Source organism: Hylobates moloch, unplaced genomic scaffold (assembly GCF_009828535.3).
Source record: "Hylobates moloch isolate HMO894 unplaced genomic scaffold, HMol_V3 SCAFFOLD_8, whole genome shotgun sequence".
In the NCBI taxonomy this organism is placed as follows: Eukaryota; Metazoa; Chordata; class Mammalia; order Primates; family Hylobatidae; genus Hylobates; species Hylobates moloch.
In genome coordinates this window covers 3019449-3039265 of record NW_026652283.1, presented here as the reverse complement: position 1 = coordinate 3039265, position 19817 = coordinate 3019449, and the positions used below count along the sequence as shown (strand labels likewise).

Sequence of the window (19817 nt, the reverse complement as noted above, 5' to 3'; positions counted from 1 at the left end):
AGCTCTGTTCAGCCCAACATGCCTTGGACATGAGCACTGAAGGACCAGCTCCAGGCCCAGAAACCCATGCAGGACTTGTCATTCAAAGACCTGGGTGACAAGGGCACTCCTCTTCCTGTCTTCTCTCATCCCCGTAGGGTCCCCTTTGTCTTTTTCTGGAACTACACCTCCTCACCTCCTGAGGGCTTCACTGCTAGCCAGGCTTAGCTGCCATCACCACCCATGAGACAAGGCCTCATTCGACTAGGCCAGCTCTCTGGGATCACCGCCCCGCTCCTCGGCTCAGCTCAGACCACCCTATAGCCATGTTGGGCTTACTCTCCCCTTCTCACTGGTGCCACCTCCCCAAGTTTCTACTGTGGCAAGGGCACGCTCTGGGCACTCTCACCCCATTCTCACTACCACAGATGCACTGGTGGCAGGAAGGAAGAGTTTATCACAGGCTTACCCAGAACTTCACAAGAAAAAAGGCATTGGAAGGTCCCCGTTCGAAGAGATCCTTGAGTCCACCCTTTTTCTCCGGGAATTTGTCATAGATTTGGCGGATGTCTACGGCTTCGAGGTAGGGGTCGCTATAGCTTGGGCTGGACTGGCCAATGTGCACGAACAGGTGCTTGTTGTACTGTGGAGAGAGTGGGTCTGAGGGAGACGGAGCACAGGCCAGACGGTCAGACAGACAACCCCGGCTCTGCGTGCCCACCACGTGACCTGGCGCAAGCCGCTTGGCCTTTCTGGGCCATGGTTTCCCCACGATTAAAATGGAGATGGTAAAAAGTCTACTCCTTTTGTTTTACATCCTGGACTTCTAAGTAAAGATCTATTTGGTTCATGGATTCCTCAGCTAAAAAGAAGTTTGAGCTGGGCGTAGTGGGTCACACCTGTAATCCCAGCACTTTGGGAGGCCGAGGTGGGTGGATCACTTGAGGTCAGGAGTTCAAGACCAGCCTGGCCAACATGGTGAAACCCAGTCTCTACTAAAAATAAAAAAATTAGCCAGGTGTGCTGGCGGGCACCTGTAATCCCAGCTACTCAGGAGGCTAAGGTGGGAGACTCACTTGAACTCAGGAGGTGGAGGTTGCAGTAAGCTGAGATCACGCCACTGCACTCCCAGTCGGGGTGACAGAGCGAGGCTCTGTCTCAAGGAAAAAAAAAAAAAAAAGAAGTTTGAAGATGTCAGAGTGAGAAGGGCCCTGGCATCCTGTCACCTTGGCCTCCTCCAGGTCCCCCTCTGACCTCTGCAGGTGACGCTGGTCACCCAGGACACTGGACACCAAAGGGGACAGGCTGGTATCCCGTAGGATATGGAGCAGACACAGGAGACTCCTCAGCTTCCTGCCCGCCTCTCAGAGCCACAGAAAGGCTGGGACAGTGTAGGGGTGGGGCTGGGACCAGAGCAACCTTGGACTAAAGGTCTGTTGGGTTAGGAGACGAGGAGGAACACAGGACAGGGAGGGAGGAGCGGGAGGCTGACTGGGCACTGGGACATGGAAAGGAAGTCAGGGAGGAGGGAAAGAGGGAAGGGGGGGACGCGAAGGAGGAAAGGAGTGGGGGGAAGGACGGAAGGGAAGATCGGAAAGGAACAGGGAACTTGAATGAAGCCCCAGCATGGAGTGGGGCAAGAGTGCCGGAAGCAGAAACAGAGGCAGAGGGGGCGGCCAGGGAGTCGGCCAGGCGGAGGCCAGAACCTACCGTGTCTGGGTCCTGCTGCTGCTCCAGGAAGGCAGAGAACTCCAACATCCAGAGCTTGGAGCTGGCCACGCTGCGGCCCTGCCATGGGGGTGCTGGGGGCGCAGAGGGCGATGGGGCAGGCCCTGCAGGAGACTCAAACCCTGCACAAAGTGAGAGAGGCACATGGAACCTAGTCATGGACACCCTCTGCCCACACCCTCTGCAAGGACCCCAGGCCTCCTCAGACAGACCCGTGCTGACTGGGGGACCGCCTGTCTCCCTAAACGGACCTCCTAGCAGAGGTGGTGGAGGAAGTGCCAGGCTTGGGCCAGGGCATCCCGGAGCTGCCCTGGTGGGGAGGTGCTCGCCTGGTACAACTCAGGCCACTCAGGACCCTGCATGGAACCGCCGAGCAAGACTGGATTCTGGAGGGCAGCTGGGGCCCTGCAGGACCGAGAGGCTTCCAGAATAGGCACTGTTAAGTTCCTGCCTTTGAGAAACTTCTGTTCCAGTCGGGGAAATAACCAGACGAATCAACTATTACAATATGGCATCATCCCGGAGACACGGGGACGTTTCCTGTCTCCCCAGCTCCCAGAACAGGACCTGGCCCAGAAGAGGCTCTTGATCCAGCGTTGCTAACAGATGAACCTACTCCAGCCCCACTGTAGTTTAGATCATGTCCTGAAGGCACCAGGGGGCCAGGAAGGCACCATAAACCTGGAAGCAACACCGTGAGACTGAAGCTCTGGTGAGTGACAGGGTGACAAGAGGAGGTGAGACGGGACAGCGAGCCGGTGAAGAGGCTGCTGCAGGAACGCAGGCAAAAGCCAGCAGGCCTGGAGTGAAGGCAGGGTCAGTGTGGACAGGAGAAGACTGGCATGAGACAGAGGGTGGACGGGACCTGACACTGTGACTTTGTTTTGATGTGTGAACGAGAGAAAGCAGCCTTCAGGACCTGGGGGACAGGAGGCAGCAGGGCTGCTCTTGGTGGCAGGAAAAGCCAAGGGGCCAGGCAGGCAGACTCCACACCAGAAAGGGCAGTTTAAGGGTGAGGAGCTGGTCTTGTCCTACAGAGTGGGAGGTGGTGAGGGCCCCTCCCGAGAAGGAGGCGAGGACAGAGCAGAGCCTGTCGGTGAGAGGGCGGGGTGGGAGCTCCTGTCAGCACAGCTGGCTGCCTCCACCAGGTCTTCTCCCACAACGGTCCCTCTTCTCGGGAGGGGCCCCAGCCTGGTGACCTAGACACCCCTCGGCCCTCCCAGGAGCCAGGTGTGCAAGGCACACTGAAGTAACAAGGCCGGCCAAGTGGGGCAGCCGCCAGGGCACAGGCACTGCCCTTGGAACTGCATGTGCCCCACAAGCCCTGAGCACAGCTGGGAGGGGACAGGAGCAAGGCAACCCAAGGGGCATGAAGGGCTTTGGCACACGGCTGAGGTGTGCGTGCTGGGGACAAGGAATGGGGTGTGGCCAGGGACCAGATGATGTGTGGTCGGAGTGCATGACGGGGCAGCATCTAAGAGGGACAGGCAGGCGTTCGGCTGCCGGGAGCCTGGACCCAGAGGCAGGAGCCACACGGCTGCAATGGCAAGGGAGCCACGCAGCGCCCACCCACCTGGCAGAGGCAGCGGAGGCTGGACAGCATAGGTTTGCTGAGAGAAAGGCTTCACACTGCGGGAGAGAGAAGAGGGGAGGTGTCAGCCTCGGGCAGGCCGCCGCCCCGGATGCCTGCACTGGGTCCAGTGGTCTCTGTGTGGTAGGTCCTGGTGGTCTGGATTTCAGTGGTCCTGATGGGCCTTGGCCTCCTACTCCCGCCCCTGCTGACTCCCTTGGGTTTCGTGGCGGGTCCACAGACACAGCGTGTCTAATGAAGAAATCCACCCCTCCCTCTCTTCCCCCCAGGCCAGCCAGAGGTCTGCTTCCCAGCCCCCTCCCCTGGGGGACCCCAGCTCTGGCCCTGCCTATAGCCTGGACAGATTGGAGTTTTGGCAAATACCACCCTAGGGTGTGGACATCACAGATGAGCCCAGTGATGGCTGAGAGTAGGAGAGCCCAATCCCTGAGCTCAAAGCCACCCTGGGGCCCAGGCTCAATGCCATGAGTTTATGGGTTCAAGTTCAGTTCAGGGAGCAACTGGCAGCAGAAACCAGGCCATACTCACTCATGGGATGTTCCGGCTTGGCCTGGCAAAGCTCCTTGCCAAAACTGAGGAGGCAAAAGGCATGGAATCAGCATGGCCCCAGGTGCACCCGGGGCCCTGTGGCGTGGGGGTGGGGGTGGGACCGGGCAGGGCCTCCACTGGGAGGAGAGGCTGGAGCCAGAGCCCGAGCCTAGCTAGTGAATGCTGACAGGCCACAGCAGTACCCCCAGAGTGTTTCAGGGGGCTCTCAGGCCTTGTGGATGAGGGGCTCCATGGGAAAAGCACCCAGCACAGGGCAACCCCCCGCAGAGTCACAGTGCAGACCCCTAAGGCTCAGAAAAGTCCCAGTGCCAAGAACCCACTTAATGCCAAGGGTCCCAAACTTGCCCACAGAACCACTGTGTCCTATCTGTTTAACATGCACATGGACTAGTGATCTCTGGGACACACTTTGAAAAATGCTGTGGCCTGGCACTGCCCCTTCCCCACATGCCTAGGGTGGTGCTGCAGGTGCCTTGAAGACTCATTTAGTCCCTGGAGCCAAGAAAGCCCCTGTGAGGAGACAGCTCTGAAAAGGGGCCTTTCTGGATCATTCTGAGAGTGTGGCCAACATGGTCGTGGCTGGGAAATTTAAAATCTGACCAGGGGTTTGTTTTGGGGCACCAGCTCTCCACCTGGCAGGAGGGCAGGAATGAGGCTGTGTGGCACGAGCTGCCCAGGTACCTGCTGGTCTCAGGCTTCAGCTCAGCCCCCTTGGCTTCAGCTTCCTCATCTGTAAATTAGGCCAACTTGGCAGAGCTACCAGTTGGTCAGCTCCTGGAAGCTCCCCCTTCCCGCTTGTGACAAGTCTGTGGAGTCACTGCCGAGGACCCCAAGGAAGCCGTCCCAACACCAGCCAAGCTGGGACGTGTGTGGCCCTTGGGTCCTTGTTCCCTCCTTCCCTGACTGCCCTGGCCAACAGGACTCAGGTGAGAGAGATCTGGGCTGGCCAATGCTTCTGGCTCTTCTGAACCGGGAGGAGGGAGGAGGAGAGGGCTGGCCCGGCCTCCGCTCTCGGCAGCCCACTTACCCCTGAGACTGCTGGGCGGCCGGGGCCCCGGGTGAGGGCCATGCTACTGTGGAAGGCCGTGGCGGAGATGATCTGTGCAGACGACATGGCAGCCATGCTCTGCAGGGCCTTGTCCTTGGCTGCCTGGTCCTGGGGGAGACATTGCAAGGGAGGACCTCAGCAGGGTCACTAGTCAGGCTGAGGCCAGGCGGGTCTGGCCCTGGGGTCGGGGAAGCTGTCTCGCTGCCAGTGGCCAGAGCTGGGGGACCAGGCTTTAAGTCTCTGCCGTGCTATTAATTTGTTTTGCAACTGAGAAAGTCAGCTGGTTTCTCTGGTCAGTTTTCTCACCTGTCAAAGGGGGATGATACTTGCCCTGCTTCTTTCATCAGCGCTTACAGAGATGTTATCTGTCATTTTATTAATTACAGGGCCATGTTGAGAACAAGGGTCTTCTATGCCTTGCTCACCTCTCTACCACGGGTGCCTAGCTCAGCACCTGTCTTGTGAAAACGATGCATGAATATCTGCTGGATCCCTCCTCGAGTGCACAGGAAGCATCATCCCTGGCCACACGGGCTGTCGGTCCTGCCCTAAGGATCTCCCTGGGCACTGCAGGCACCTGGGACTCACCCTTCTTTCACATGCCAGAATGTAAACACCCACTGTCTGCCCTCCAAAGGTTCCAAGACCCCAGAGGATGGGTTCACCCTGAATAGGCCCGGAACAAATAAGCACACAGGGAAAGCCACTTGGACGGCACGGATAACAATAGTAATCGTTTGTTATATTCGTATAAGCCAGTGGTTTCCATCCTGAGTGCCCGAATTCCAAAGGTCTTCAAAACCAATGACACAACATTCCCTACTTCAAGAAGCTTAATGGAAATTGTGTCTTTTTTTTTTTCTTTTCAGAGACAGGGTCTCACTCTGTCTGTCGCACAGGCTAGAGTACTGCACAATCATGGCTCACTACAGCCTCAAACTCCTGGGCTCAAATGATCCGCCCATCTCAGCCTCCTGAGTAGCTGGGACCACAGGCATGTGTTACTGTACCCAGCAGGGATTATCCAAAATAAGACCACACACACACACAGGCTGGAACAGCAAGTATTATTCACTGTCTCTGCAGCTTTATCAGGGCTAAATGACTCGACTGAGCCAACTCAGGAGCTCTGATTAGAAATTTGCTATCTGGCCGGAAGTGGCTGATGCCCATAATCCCAGCACCTGGAGAGGCTGAGGTTGGTAGATCGCTTGAGCCCAGGAGTTCTAGGCCAGCCTGGGCAACTTAGCGAAACCCTGTCTCTACAAAAAATACAAAGAGTAGCCAGGTGTGGTGGTGTGTGCCTGTAGGCCAAGCTACCCAAGGAGCTGAGGCGGGAGGATTGCTTAAACCTGGGAAGCAGGGGCTGCAGTGAGCTGAGATTGCACCACTGCGCTCCAGCCTGGGCAACGGAGCAAGAATCTGTCTAAATAAATAAATAAATAAGTAAATAAATATCTTTATGATTATTTTTCTTTTTCAGATAGCATCTCATTAGCCCAGGCTGGCCTCCAGCGCCTGGCTTCAAGTGATCCTCCCACCTCGACCTCCCAGTGCTGGGATTATAGGCATGAGCCACTGCACCCAGCCATGAATTTTTTTTTAATGACAAAGATAAAGCCATTATTGAATAACTAATAATAATTAACTTGGTAGACCTGGATCTCCCTTAAGTGACACAAAGGCTGAGAACCTTCCAACTACTGGGGAGGCTGAGGCAGGAGGATCGCCTCAGCCCAGGAGGTCGAGGCTGCAGTGACAGCGCTACTGCACTCCAGCCTGGGCGACAGAGTGGGAGTCTCTTAAAAACAGAAACCGAGAAGCGACGGTGAGCCCTGCAGCTCGCCAGCTCTTCTGAGGGATGCCTCCCTGCAGTCCACACCACAGCTCCATGAGGTGGGCAGCACCGCAGCCCGGAGGCTCAATGCTCCCCCGCCGTCCTGGTGCCGTGCAGGTGTGGAGCCAGAACACAGCAGGCCCTTCCACTCATCCTCTCAAGGTGACCATTTCACCCATGTGGCACCAGGCAGCCCACGGAAGGTTTTCAAGGACACAACCTCACTGAGTCCTGTGAGACTGGCAGGGCTAGTAGGATCTTTAAGATGAAGAAACTGAGGCTCCGAGAATTTGGGTGACTGGGTGCTGAGAGTGGTGATGGTGACCAGGTGAGCTTGGACCAGACTGGCACACGGGGGGCCATGCAAACGAAGGGGTCGGGGGAGACGCACCATAGAGGGTGGTGGGGAGTGGGGAACTGTTCTGAGTAGTGGGTCATTGTTAATGTGGACAAAGCAGTGAAATAGATGAGGTTTGTCCCTGACCCTTCCTGGCCCCCTCCCCACTGTCCTTTTGGGGACAAACTTGGGCTTTGCTCTCAGAGGTTGTCTCTAACAAGAGGGAGCTAACTAGTAAGTCTAAGGGTATGTCTCCTCCCAGGACACTTGGAATTTTCAGGAGGAAAGTGCCCAGGCCAGCCCCCGACCTCTCCCCGCAGGAGGGCATGAGAGACTTGGCAGGCGCACCCCTGTGAGCCCGCAGACCTTGGCACTTAACAACCGCATCACGAGGCCGGGGCTGCATCTGCTCAGTGCCTGCCTTCCTGGATACTCGATCTAAACAAACGGCTGGGGCTCAGGAAACCACGGCCTGGGCAGGGTGGGGCAGGGGTCAGAGGAAGTGGGAAGGACCTGATGGGGAGTGACAGCAGTGGCGGGGCAATGGAGCCAGGGAGTCACTAACTGGGGCCGGGAGGGGAACTTGGATGTCACCTTGCTCGCCTGTCACTTTACAGATGAGGAAACTGGAGCTCCAGGAGGTCCCAGTGACTCTGCCCAAGCACCCATGGCCACAGGGCAGAGCCAGACCTAGGACCCAGCCTCTCACTCAAGAATTTCTACTGGATCACTGTCCAACCCAGAGCTTAATCACTTTGGGTTCTAGATCCTTTGAGAATATGACAAAATCCTCACAGCAATCTCTCCAAGGAAACTCACATATACATGAAAATTTGCATATTTTAAGGAGTTTATGGCTCCCTTGGTGTCTGTCCAGCCATCCACTGAAGGCTGTCCTTGGGCCCCAGGTCAGAACCTGTGGCCAAGGACAAGTACAATTCCCTGAAGCAAATGTGGGCCACACAGCTGGCCCCCAAGGGATTGCCCTAAACCCAGCAGTGGGAAGTCTGTTCACCGTGGTCATGTGCAGGGTCCCGGTGAGTCAGAGGCAGACCAAAGAGGGGAAACAGGGAGCAGGGCTGGGCTCCTTGGCTGTGGGAGCTGAGGCTGAGAGGCAGGGAGCAACAGCTGAGGGCTGGTCAGCTGTCCCAGGGAAAAAGGAGCGAGTTGCCAGGCCACAGCTGTGGGGCTCGGGGAACAGCTGGGCTGATGGCAGGAGGAATGGAACTGAGTGGGCAGTGGGGTGTGGCTTCCTAGGAGGCAGAAAGGTCTGTGGTTCCCACCCACTCGTTCTGAGATTCCAGTGTCAGGATCATGAACTGCCAGGGCCAGATGGAACTTTCAAGGTCATCTAATTCAGTGGCTTTTCTTTAATATAAAAAATATTTTTAGAGATGGGGTCTCACGATGTTGCCCAGGCTGACGTGGCCAGTCACAGGTGCAATCACAGCTAACTGCAGCCTCCAACTCCTGGCCTCAACCTCCAAGTAGCTGGGATTACAGGCGTGCATGCCCAGCTAGCCCAGTGGCTTTCTTTTGAGATGGAGTCTCACTCTGTTGCCCAGGCTGGAGTGCAGTGGCACTATCTTGGCTCACTGCAACCTCCACTTCCCAGGTTCAAGCGATTCTCCTGCCTCCGCCTTCCGAGTAGCTGGGATTACAGCTGTGCGCCACCACACCTGGCTAATTTTTATATTTTTAGTAGAGACAGGGTTTCACCATGTTGGCCAGGCTGGTCTCGAACTCCTGATCTCAAGTGATCCGCCCACCTCAGCCTCCCAAAGTGCTTACAGACGTGAGCCACCGCGCCTGGCCTCCCAGTAGCTTTTAAACTGGGTTCTGAGGTCCCCTAGAGTTCAAGTTCCACAGGGTGGGAAAGGATTCGCGGGAGGAGAGGAGCCCTGCCCACCCAGCTTTCACCAGAACAGCTCCTCTGATAACACATCAGGGTGATATTTTGTTGGGGGAAAAAAAGAAAAGGGGCTACATTGCTTTAAAAAAAAAAATGTTTGCAGGCCAGGCCCAGTGGCTCATGCCTGTAATTTCAGCACTTTGAGAGGCCAAGGCAGGAAGATCTCTTGAGCCCAGGGGTTTATGACCCGCTCAGGCAAAATAGGGAGACCTCGTCTCTATAAAAATATAGAAAAAAATGGCCGTGAAGTGGCACTTGCCTGGGGTCCCAGATACTCAGGAGGCTGAGGTGGGAGTATGATTGGAGCTTACGAGGTCGAGGCTGCAGTGAGCTATGATTGCGTCACTGCACTCAGCGTGGGTGACAGAGACAGAGCCTGTCTCTAAAAATAAATAAATAAAAATGTTTATAAATGGTCTAGACTTAATGCCTCAAATGTCAGATCTTCCCACCAACTGGCTGTGCAGGCTCTGTTGTCATCACCTCCCTGATGGAGAGCTCCCTCCCTCCTAGTGTTCACCCAAAGGCCCCTGGTTCCAGGGTCCCAGAGGCCTGACTCCTGTGGGGAGCAGGGCTACCCCGAGGGAAATGCCAGCAACATCAGGCCCCCCAGAGCCATCACCTATCAGCAGAGGCCCTGCAAGATGGGGCTGACCCAGGGAAGGGAAGGAACCCCTGGTCCCACATGGCAGGAAGCAGGTTCCCCAGCTCCCACAATACCGTAAACGCCACCCTCACCCCCACAGCAGGCGCCCCCACCATCCCCCTGCCACTCCGCATGCTCTGGTCGAGGGCACTAAGAGGCCCTCAAGAAACGAGGGCTGGCGGGTGATCCGGCTGTTCTGAGCCATGTGAGCCCCTCTAAGCAGGAGCTGGCAAGGGGGGATGATCCCAGGAGAAGCCTGGCCTGTAGCTCCCAGGGTGTGGGGAGCCAGGCATCCACACACTTGGCCCTCTTGTGTGGATGGGATAGAGGTTACAAGCCCAACCGGGCTTTCCTCAACAGAGAGAAGCACACTGACTCACACACCAGCAGCCACGCCCTGACCCCAAAGGGAAGACATGCTGCTGGAGAAAGCCACCACTCCTGACCCCTCCAGCCGCCCCACTGCAGTTTCCTTACCTTTAGCTTGGCCTGGATCTCGCGAGCTTTGCGACGAGCCAGCACCTGGATGTGGCTGGAGACCTGTGGCAGGGAGAGAGGGCTCCTGTCTCTACCTCCCAACAACCTGTGTTCCCCAGCCTGGCTTCCTGACTCTCACCCTCCACAGCCCTCAACCCACATCTGTAAACCAAATGAATAAATGAATGAAAGGGTCAGCCGGTGGGCCCTCAGTCCTGCCTTGCCCAGCTAATCCAGAAGCTGGCGATATTTCAAAAGTGCAGTGCCGGCAGGGAGCAGTGGCTCACACCTGTAATCCCAACACTTTGGGAGGCCAAGGCAGGTGGATCACTTGAGGTCAGGAGTTCGAGACCAGCCTCGCCAACATAGTGAAACTCCATTTTTGCTAAAAATACAAAAATTAGCTGGGTGTGGTGGCTCATTCCTGTAATCCCAGCTACTCAGAAGGCTGAGGTAGGAGAATTGCTTGAACCCAGGAAGCGGAGGTTGCAGTGAGTTGAGATTATGCCACTGCACTCCAGCCTAGGCAACAGAGCAGGACTCTGTCTCAACAACAACAAAAAGAAAAGTGGTGCTAACGTTTTACTGTCTGTCCTAGCATCCTGGAGAAGGATGAGAGGGGGCTGTTGACTCTCCAGAGAGGCGAGGGGCTTCCTCCTAAGTGATGGCAGCAGGGACCCCAAGAAAACTGGACCACCCGGCCAGGTGTGGTGGCTCACGCCTATAATCCCACCACTTTGGGAGGCCAAGGCGGGTGGATTACATGAGGCCAGGAATTCGAGACCAGCCTCGCCAACGTGGTGAAACTCCATCTCTACTAAAAATACAAAAAATTAGCTGGGCGTTGTGGTGGGTGACTACAACCCCAGCTACTCGGGAGGCTGAGGCAGGAGAATCGCTTGAACCCAGGAGGCGGAGGTTGCGGTGAGCCAAGATCGCGTCATTGCACTCCAGTACGGGCGACATGAGTGAAACCCCGTCTCAGAAAAACAAAAGAAAAAGAAAACTGGACCACCCGTGACACGCCCAACAGGGATAACTCATCCAGAGCTGCCGCCCCTCGAAAGCCTGCGTCTGGTCCTGGGAGGGCCTGGCCCACCTTGGGGGCAGGCTGGTGCTGGGGTACCACCCCTGGGACCCCTACCCATCTCTTGAGGCCCACCTGCTTCCTGGTGCGGGTCTTCCCTGTCCGGAGCTTGATGTAGCGGGCAATCAGCTCATTCCGACCTGCAGAGACACCAGCAGCCTCTCAGCGGGGAGAAGGACAAAGGGCCAGAAGCAACGAGGGGGTAATTATAGGTAATTATACCTATTTGCCAGAGAATTGCACCAGATCACCCACAGCAGATCTAGGACTAACTGCCCAGGTGTGACTCTTGGCTCAGGTGCTTGAACGGCCTGAGGCCTGGCCCAGCGAGGAGGCTTAGTTAATGGAACCTTCTCTCATCAGGCAGGACCGCCCCGTAACAGTGCTGCTTCCTCTGCAGCCTCTGGTGAGCAGCAGTAGGGAGGCCTTGGCCCCCATCGGCTGAGACCCTCACCCCAAACATCACAGAGGACGCAGCCTCTGCAAAGAGCCACTGCCCACCACCCCACAACTACCTTCACCCTCTGCCACAAGGTTCCAGGGCTCTGCTGCTAGAAAGGCCATCTCAGCTCTGGCCGAGAGGCTAGTAATGGGGCGGGACAGGAGCCACACCAAGGGGTCTACCTTCAGCGGAGGAGCCCTGCCCTCACTCTCTGCCCATCCTAAGCGGATTTGTGGGATGAGGATTCTGTGGGTTCCCTCTCTGGATCACAGGGATCTCCCAGCAGCGAGAGGAAGACAAGGCCTCACTGTGGGGACTGAAACCCGAGAACAAGGTTAACAGGGCCCATGGCCACCAACACGCACAGCCTGAAGAACTTCCAGAGCCTCCCTTGACCCCCGGCACCGTTCCTCACCCAGCGCTGGCCACCTCCTCTCCTCTCCCCACACTTTCTCCTGGGCCTTCTTCACACTTGGGAGGCTCCAGGGAGGTGCCCGGCCCTCGGCCTTGCCCTGTGTGACTGCCACCATGCCCTCCGCCTCTGTCAACAAGTAGCAGCGTCCAGACTTCTTGTCTTGTCTGCAGGCAGCAGCGGGCATGGGGGGGTGCAACTGCTGGAGACACTTAGTGTCCCCGGAGAGGAGGCCTGGGCCCATTTGCTCATAAAGAAAAGCCAGTCAGTGCACATGTGCAGCCCCATGGCTGACTCAGACCCCTCAACAAGGAAGGCTGAGCACTCCTCACTGGCCCAGCCACCGAGGGACTGCTGCTGTGCCTGAAGCAGCCTGGAAAACCCCAAAGAGCGTCCATGGCTTCCAGTACTGACAAAGATGATGGAAAGGGGTTCCTTATTTCAAAGCGTCACCTAGTTCAGGAGCGGCATGTGCTCACACAATGGAATCCATGGGTGCTACGGACAGGGACGTGTTCAGAGGACCAGGGGCCAGTTCAGGCTGGGTGGTCAGGCAAGCCCTCGGGTGGCCCTTCACCCCTGGGTAGTGTTAGACCATACAGAGAAGCATTGGGTGAAGAGAGGCAGAGCAAGAGGGTTTGAGTGGGGGGATCAGAGGGAGCAGCTGCCAGCCCGCCCTGTCCCGCAGAACCTGGAGGGCTTGCGGCTGCCCGTGGGAGGCAGCTGCTGATACCCGGGGAGGTGAGGGGAGTGGGCTGCCTGCCACCTGGGTTGTAATCAGAGTGCACGGCCAAGGCCAAGCTGACCCCCCCAGCTGACCTTTCCCCAATGCCAAGGCCAAATTAAGAGGCTACTCTCCAGAGGTACTATCTGCCAGAAAAGGTTTGCTGGCCTGGGACCACTGCCTCGTCTGTGTCAGAGGAAGGAGGGCGGGGAGAATCGGAGTCTCGGGACACTGTCTGTGGGCTGATCTGCACGTAAAACCCTGAGTCCACAAGATGTCTCCTCTCAAAGCTTTCTAGGGAAAGACTTTGGCGGTCCAGTGAACGGTCGACAGTTCTAGCCTAGGTCTAACTAAAGCCACCCATGCAGCATCTCAGGTCTAAGTTATTACCGGTGGTGAACGAACTAGGGCCACAGACCTGGGAGCTGGCGAGCCAGGCTAGAGCCTGGCAGCTCCACAAATGAACTTTGGCAGCATGGTACGTCTCTTCCCTTTAAGGACCTTCACTCAGCCTTCTCTTCTTAAATCTAGTTCCTTTAAGGTTTCTCCTGCAGATTTTTCCAAATTTCTACAAATGTAGGAAACAGACCTCAGCGTTGGCTGAGTGAGAACCTCTGTGGCTCAGTTTCCTTTTCGGTAAAATGAACGTGCTCCAGGCCCAAGTAAGTAACCCAGCTCAGAGACTAGTCTGAGGGCAAGGAAGGGCATGAGGGAGGAAGAGAGGTTCCCAGGAGCTGTGAAGTGGGTGATGGTGTGGCAGGAGGGATGGGGATGGCAGACCATCTGGGATACAGTTCTTGGTTGCTCCTCCGGCCCGTCCCTTGCACACAGGTTATCATGTGCTCATCAGTCATCCACGTCTGTCTTTCCTTGTTAGACTCTCAACAGCTCAGAGGAAGAGACTAGGCCTCCGTTCAAGTCTGCATCTCCAGTACCTGGCACCTACTCACTGAATGAACGAACAGAGTACCTGGTGTGGCTCTACCTCCAAAACTTATCCAGAATTCATTCAGCCACTGTGCACCACTGTACCCTCCAGGGTCCAAGCTCCCATCATCTCCGGCTTGGATTAGGATCATCACCTTCCACCTGTACTCCCTGCTCCCAGTCTATGCTCAACACAGCAGCCGCAGCGACCCTATCGAAATTCAAAAGACATCCAATGGCTTCCATCTGCCCCAGATTAACAGTGTCCAAGTCCTTACAACAGCCTGGAAACCCCTGCAGGATCTGGCCACCCCAGTTCAGTCACCTCTCTGATCTACTCCACCCGCTCCATCCTAAACTTCTTGCTGTCCTGGAATGCACCAGGCCCATACCTGCCCCACTAAGGTCTTTGTGCTTCCTGTTTCTCCTCCAGGGAACACTCTGCCCCAGAGTCCCACACCACCTGCACCCCTTGGATGCCACTCTCTCTTCCCTGACCACCCCACTGAGGGCTGAAATTATACCCCTACCTGCCCACCCTGGCACCCACCACCTTTACTTTTCTCCATAGCACCTTCTAGCATAATACATAATCTAACTTATTTGAGTACTGTCTGTGCCCTCACCCCCATCAGAACCACAGTCCATGCGAATAGGGGCTTTTGGTCTATTTATTCACTTGTTTATACCCACCACCTAGAAAACTGCCTGCACATTGTAGGCGCTCAATAAATACTTGCTGCCTGAATGAAGAGGGAATGAATGCTAAGATGCTGGTCAGATGTCCCGTAACTGTTTTAATTACGGGACATCCTTCTAAGACAAAGGAGTGAGTTAAATACACGCAAATACCCTTTTACTTCTGAGTAGTCCAACGTAACTTTTAAAGCGCTGTCCTATCCTGGTCTCATTGAACTTTTCTGTACATGAGCAAACCCAGACTTTTGTGAAGCCTAAGACATTTAGCAGTTGGGAAGCTCTCTTTGGGAAAAAGAATTTTAAAAACACAAAATTAGGTTAAAAACTTTTGGGAGCAACGGACATATTTATTATCTTGATGGTGGTGTTGGCTTCACAGGTGCATACATCTGTCAAAATGTATCAACTTGACCACTTTAAGCATGTACAGTTTGTTGTATGTCAGTTACACTTCAATGAAACAAAAATTAAGTTTAGGGACTTGGAAGGGGGCCATGTAAATGCTGGGTCCTAACGCGTAAACCTCATTAACTTCGCAGTAAATCCACCTCCTCCCTGCAATGGGCAGGTAATTATACCTATTTGCCAGAGAATTGCACCAGATCACCCACAGCAGATCTAGGACTAACTGCCCAGGTGTGACTCTTGGCTCAGGTGCTTGAATATGGCCCGAGGCCTGGCCCAGCGAGGATGCTTAGTTAATGGAACCTTCTCTCATCAGGCAGGACCGCCCCGTAACAGTGCTGCTTCCTCTGCAGCCTCTGGTGAGCAGCAGTAGGGAGGCCTTGGCCCCCATCGGCTGAGACCCTCACCCCAAACATCACAGAGGACGCAGCCTCTGCAAAGAGCCACTGCCCACCACCCCACAACTACCTTCACCCTCTGCCACAAGGTTCCAGGGCTCTGCTGCTAGAAAGGCCATCTCAGCCCTGGCCGAGAGGCTAGTAATGGGGCAGGACAGGAGCCACACCCAAGGGGTCTAAGGCAGGCTCAGCCGTCTTCTTTTTGGTTTTGTTTTGTTTTTTTTGAGATGGAGTCTCGCTGTTGCCCAGGCTGGAGTGTAGTTGGTGTGATCTCGGCTCACTGCAACCTCCACCTCCTGGGTTCCAGTTATTCTCCCACCTCAGCCTCCCAAGTAGCTGGGATTACAGGCCCACACCACCATGCCTGGCTAATTTTTGTATTTAGTAGAGACGGGGTTTTACCATGTTGGCCAGGCTGGTCTCAAACCCCTGACCTCAAATAATCTGCCCATCTCAGCCTCCAAAAGTGCTGAGATTACAGGCATCAGCCACCACACCTGGCCCATCTTTGTATTTTTTTTCTTTTTTCTTTTTGTTTACTTTCATTTTTCATTTTTTCGAGACAGAGTTTCGCTCTGTTGCCTAGGCTGGAGTGCAATGGCGCGATCTTGGCTCGCTACAACCTCCGCTTCCCGGATTCAAGTGATTCTCCTGCCTCAGCCTCCCAAGTAGCTGGGATTACAGGCAACGCCCAGCTAATTTTATAGTTTTAGTAGAGACAAGGTTTCTCCATGTTGGTCAGGCTGGTCTCAAACTCCCAACCTCAGGTGATCTGCCCACCTCAGCCTCCCAAAGTGCTGGGATCACAGCACGCCTGGCTTTTCTTTCTCTTTTAAACTGTGCATACTGGTTGATTAGCCCTTATCTAAAATGCTTCGAACGAGAAGTGTTCCAGATTTGGGGTTTTTTCAAATTTGGGGGCTATCTGCACTATATGCTGGCCAGCTGAGCATCCCTAATCCTAAAATCCGAAATCCAAAATGGTCCAACGAGCATCTCCTTCGAGGGTCACATCTCAAAAAGTTTCCAACTTTGGAGTATTTCAGATTTTGGATTTTCAGATTTGGGATGCTCAACCTGTATTTATGGGGTACAAAGTGATGTTATGATATATGTATATAATGTGGAATGATTGAATCAAACTAATTAACATATCCATCATTTCAAATACTTACCACTTTTCATGATGAGAACATGAAATTTACTTCCTTAGCACTTTTGAAAAATGCAATACGTTATTATTCGCTGTAGTCACCATGCTGGGCAATAGGTCTCCAAAAACATTCCTCCTTGACTAGGCGTATTCCTCCCATGACTTACACCTATAATCCCAGCACTTTGGGAGGCTGAGGCAGGAAGATTGCCCAAGCCCAGGAATTCAAGATCAGCCTGGGCAACATAGTGAGACCCCACTCCATCTCTACAAAAAAATAAAAATAAGTCTGGGTGCGGTGGCTCACGCCTGTAATCCCAGCACTTTGGATGGGCGAGGCGGGCGGATCACGAGGTCTGGAGATCGAGACCATCCTGGCTAACACAGTGAAACCCCGTCTCTACTAAAAATACAAAAAAATTAGCCGGGCATGGTGGCGGGCGCCTGTAGTACTAGCTACTCGGGAGGCTGAGGCAGGAGAATGGTGTGAACCCAGGAGGCAGAGCTTGCAGTGAGCCGAGACTGTGCCACCGCACTCCAGCCTGGGCGATAGAGCGAGACTCCGTCTCAAAAAAAATAAATAAACAAAATAAATAAAAATAATAGAAATAAAAATAAAAAATTAGCCAGGCGTGGTGGCACATGCCTGTAGTCCCAGCTACTCAGGAAGCTGAGGCAGGAGGGTCATTTGAGTCCAGGAGATTGAGGCTGCAGTGAGCTGTGATCACACCACTGCACTTCTGCCAGGGAGAGAGAGTAAGACCTTGTCTAAAACAAACAAAACGGAAAAACAAAAACTAAAAACCAAAAACATTTCCCCATGTAACTGTATTCTTTGACCAACATCTCCCCGTCATGCGTGCTCCAGCCTCCAGTAACCACCATTCTCTCTGCTACTGTGAGCTCCACTGTTTCAGATTCCACCTCTAAGTGTGCCCTCTCAGCGTCTGTCCTTGTGTGTCTGGTATATTTCACTTGGCATACTGTCCTCCAGGCTTGTATTTGTTAAAGTTGTAGACCGGGCGCGGTGGCTCACGCTTGTAATCCCAGCACTTTGGGAGGCCAAGGCGGAGGGATCACGAGGTTAGGAGATCGAGACCACAGTGAAACCCCGTCTCTACTAAAAATACAAAAAATTAGCCAGGCGTGGTGGTGGGCACCTGTAGTCCCAGCTACTTAGAGAGGCTGAGGCAGGAGAATGGCGTGAACCTTGGAGGCAGAGCTTGCAGTGAGCTGAGATTGCGCCACTGCACTCCAGCCTGGGCGACAGAGCGAGACTCCGTCTCAAAAAAAAAATAAAAAAAATAAATAAAGTTGTGCTTCTCCCCTGGCTGTCTGTGGAGCTTCCTCCTCCTCTCCCTTGCTGGCTCATCTCAGACTCTCCAGCCTCGTTGTGCTGGTCGGGGGTGATGCCGGCAGTTGAGAACCGCCTGTGGGGGAGTGAAGTGTGGGGTGTCTGTGGGTGTGTGAGCCACGGGGAACCAAGCAGCTTCCTTCCTGCCACCAGGGGTGCTCTAGAGGTCAACGCAGCCATTTCACTGCCTCCAGGCCAGCTGGCATCTAATCCAGGCTTTACACACAGAGGGAGCTGCTGTGGCCTGTCACTCCTGTGAAAAGGTTAATGACAATGAACACTTGCTGCACACCTCATCAGTACAAGTATCTGTGCGGATACGGATATGTATCCTGTGACAGCTTTATCTGCATTCACCCTTTCGATCCTCACAACAGCTCCGTGAGGGTGGTACTGTCATGCACGCTACGGACAGGGAAACAGCAAGGTTGAGAAACTTCCTCAGGGTCGCAGGCAAGCATGTGCCTGCGATTCAGGTCCATGTAGTCTGGTGCCAGTGCCCATCTGTGGCTACTGCATGGTACCACTCCGAATGAACAGGGAATTGGAGGTCACTTCTCTCAGAAGCAGGGCTGGACCACGTGACTCTGGAGGTCCTGTTTAGCCTGATGAAGACGAAATGGAAGCCCAGAGAGGGGAAATGACTTATTCACAGTCTCATGGCTTGCTAGTGTCCCAGGCACCACGAGAAGGTATGTTTTCTAAGGCTGTCCCCAGTGCTTTGGGAGTATTACATGCTGGTTGTTTCCCCCCAGGATATGCTCCCCCGACAGGGCTGAGCTTCCTCTGCAAAGGACGATGCTGCTTCTTCCCTTTGGATCAATCCCCCAATTCCTAAGTCTCTGCATGAGGTAAGGTCCTGGAGGGAGATCCAACTATTTGGACCTGAAGTCCTGCCCACCACTCATGGACAGTGGTACCCAGAGCTGGTGGGAGCCGACGTATCCTGGATCATGTAGACACCAGGAGGCTCCCAGAGTCAGGGGCAAGAGCGGAAGGGAGTACGGAGCGTGGGCCTACAGGTAGAGCGTGGGAACCACAGTGAAGGCCGGCACAGAAGGGCCATGGCAGTGAGAAACTTGTAAAGCACCCAGCTGAGGTGATGGTGGTGGGAGGGGCTTGTCCTTGTCCCAGCTCTGCCCCTAGCTGCATAACCGCAGGCCTTCTCCCTCTGGTGGCTGAGAACACAGGCTGGGGAAGGAGGAGGCCAGTCAGGCAGCTGCGCATTGCAATGTGGCAGGTGGCCTCGGCCAACCCCAGGGCAGGTCTGGGCGGGGATGGGAAGGACACCCCGCCAGACTGTGGGCCCATCTGTCAGAGCACATGTGTCCAACAGCCCCCAGCTCACACCCACAGCCCCACCCCACCAGCGGCGAAGGCTGCCCATGGAGAAACAGGAGCCTTGGCCTAAAGGCTGAGGGTGGACCATTCCCGATGCAGCATCCACGAGGAATCTCCGCTTTCTCCTAGCCCCACACCCAGACTCACAAACACCCTGCCGGCCACCTCCGTCACATAGCACCACTAAAATCGTTACCCCAGCTGCAAAATCCCGCCTGGGCTAGGTCATTTCTGTATCTCACTTCCTCTGCGCTGAGTCCCCTCTCTCCATGGCAGCCCACCCCCTAGACCATAAACTATTAAATGGCATAAAGTAACGCACACACCGCTCAGCAGAGGGCCAGCAAAGTCAGCAATTATTGTTAATATCGTTAACGAAGCCCTGTTATAATGAATGCTATTAGCTTTCAAACTTGAAAAGGACCGAGGAGCTGAGGGCACAAGCCTCCCCACCCAAGAGTGGGTGGAAGTGCGCGTGGACATCTTTGGTTCACTGGAGGCCTCTGGTGGAGTGAGCAAGTGCCACACTGCACCCCTGTAGGTTGGGGCTCAGGGAGAGGAGGCTGGGCCCATCCTCGCTGCCCCACCCTAATCCCCAATGGCCTGGAAGCGGGGGGCTGGGGTGTGTGGGAGGGGGGTGCAGCTCTCCAGGGATCAACTGAAGCCATAAACACCTGGGGCTGGAGGAGGAGGCTATTTGTGGAGAAGGAACTTCTGACTGAAGCCTGAGAAGGCAGCAATTGGGCCTGACATTTGAGCTGTTCCTACCAT

General features: G+C 54.9%; 1 protein-coding gene across 1 annotated transcript in view; it reads right to left on the bottom strand.

The window, feature by feature from the left end:
- TEAD4 (TEA domain transcription factor 4) overlaps positions 1-19817 on the bottom strand; it is a 101841-nt gene that overhangs the window by 22002 nt on the left and 60022 nt on the right. The window contains exons 6-12 of the mRNA XM_032159323.2: positions 11267-11331; positions 10105-10167; positions 4875-5003; positions 3827-3870; positions 3281-3336; positions 1690-1829; positions 449-622 (exon numbers count right to left, since the gene is read on the bottom strand). Coding sequence (XP_032015214.2) covers positions 449-622; positions 1690-1829; positions 3281-3336; positions 3827-3870; positions 4875-5003; positions 10105-10167; positions 11267-11331 — 671 coding nt within the window. The remainder of the gene's footprint in view (positions 1-448; positions 623-1689; positions 1830-3280; positions 3337-3826; positions 3871-4874; positions 5004-10104; positions 10168-11266; positions 11332-19817) is intronic.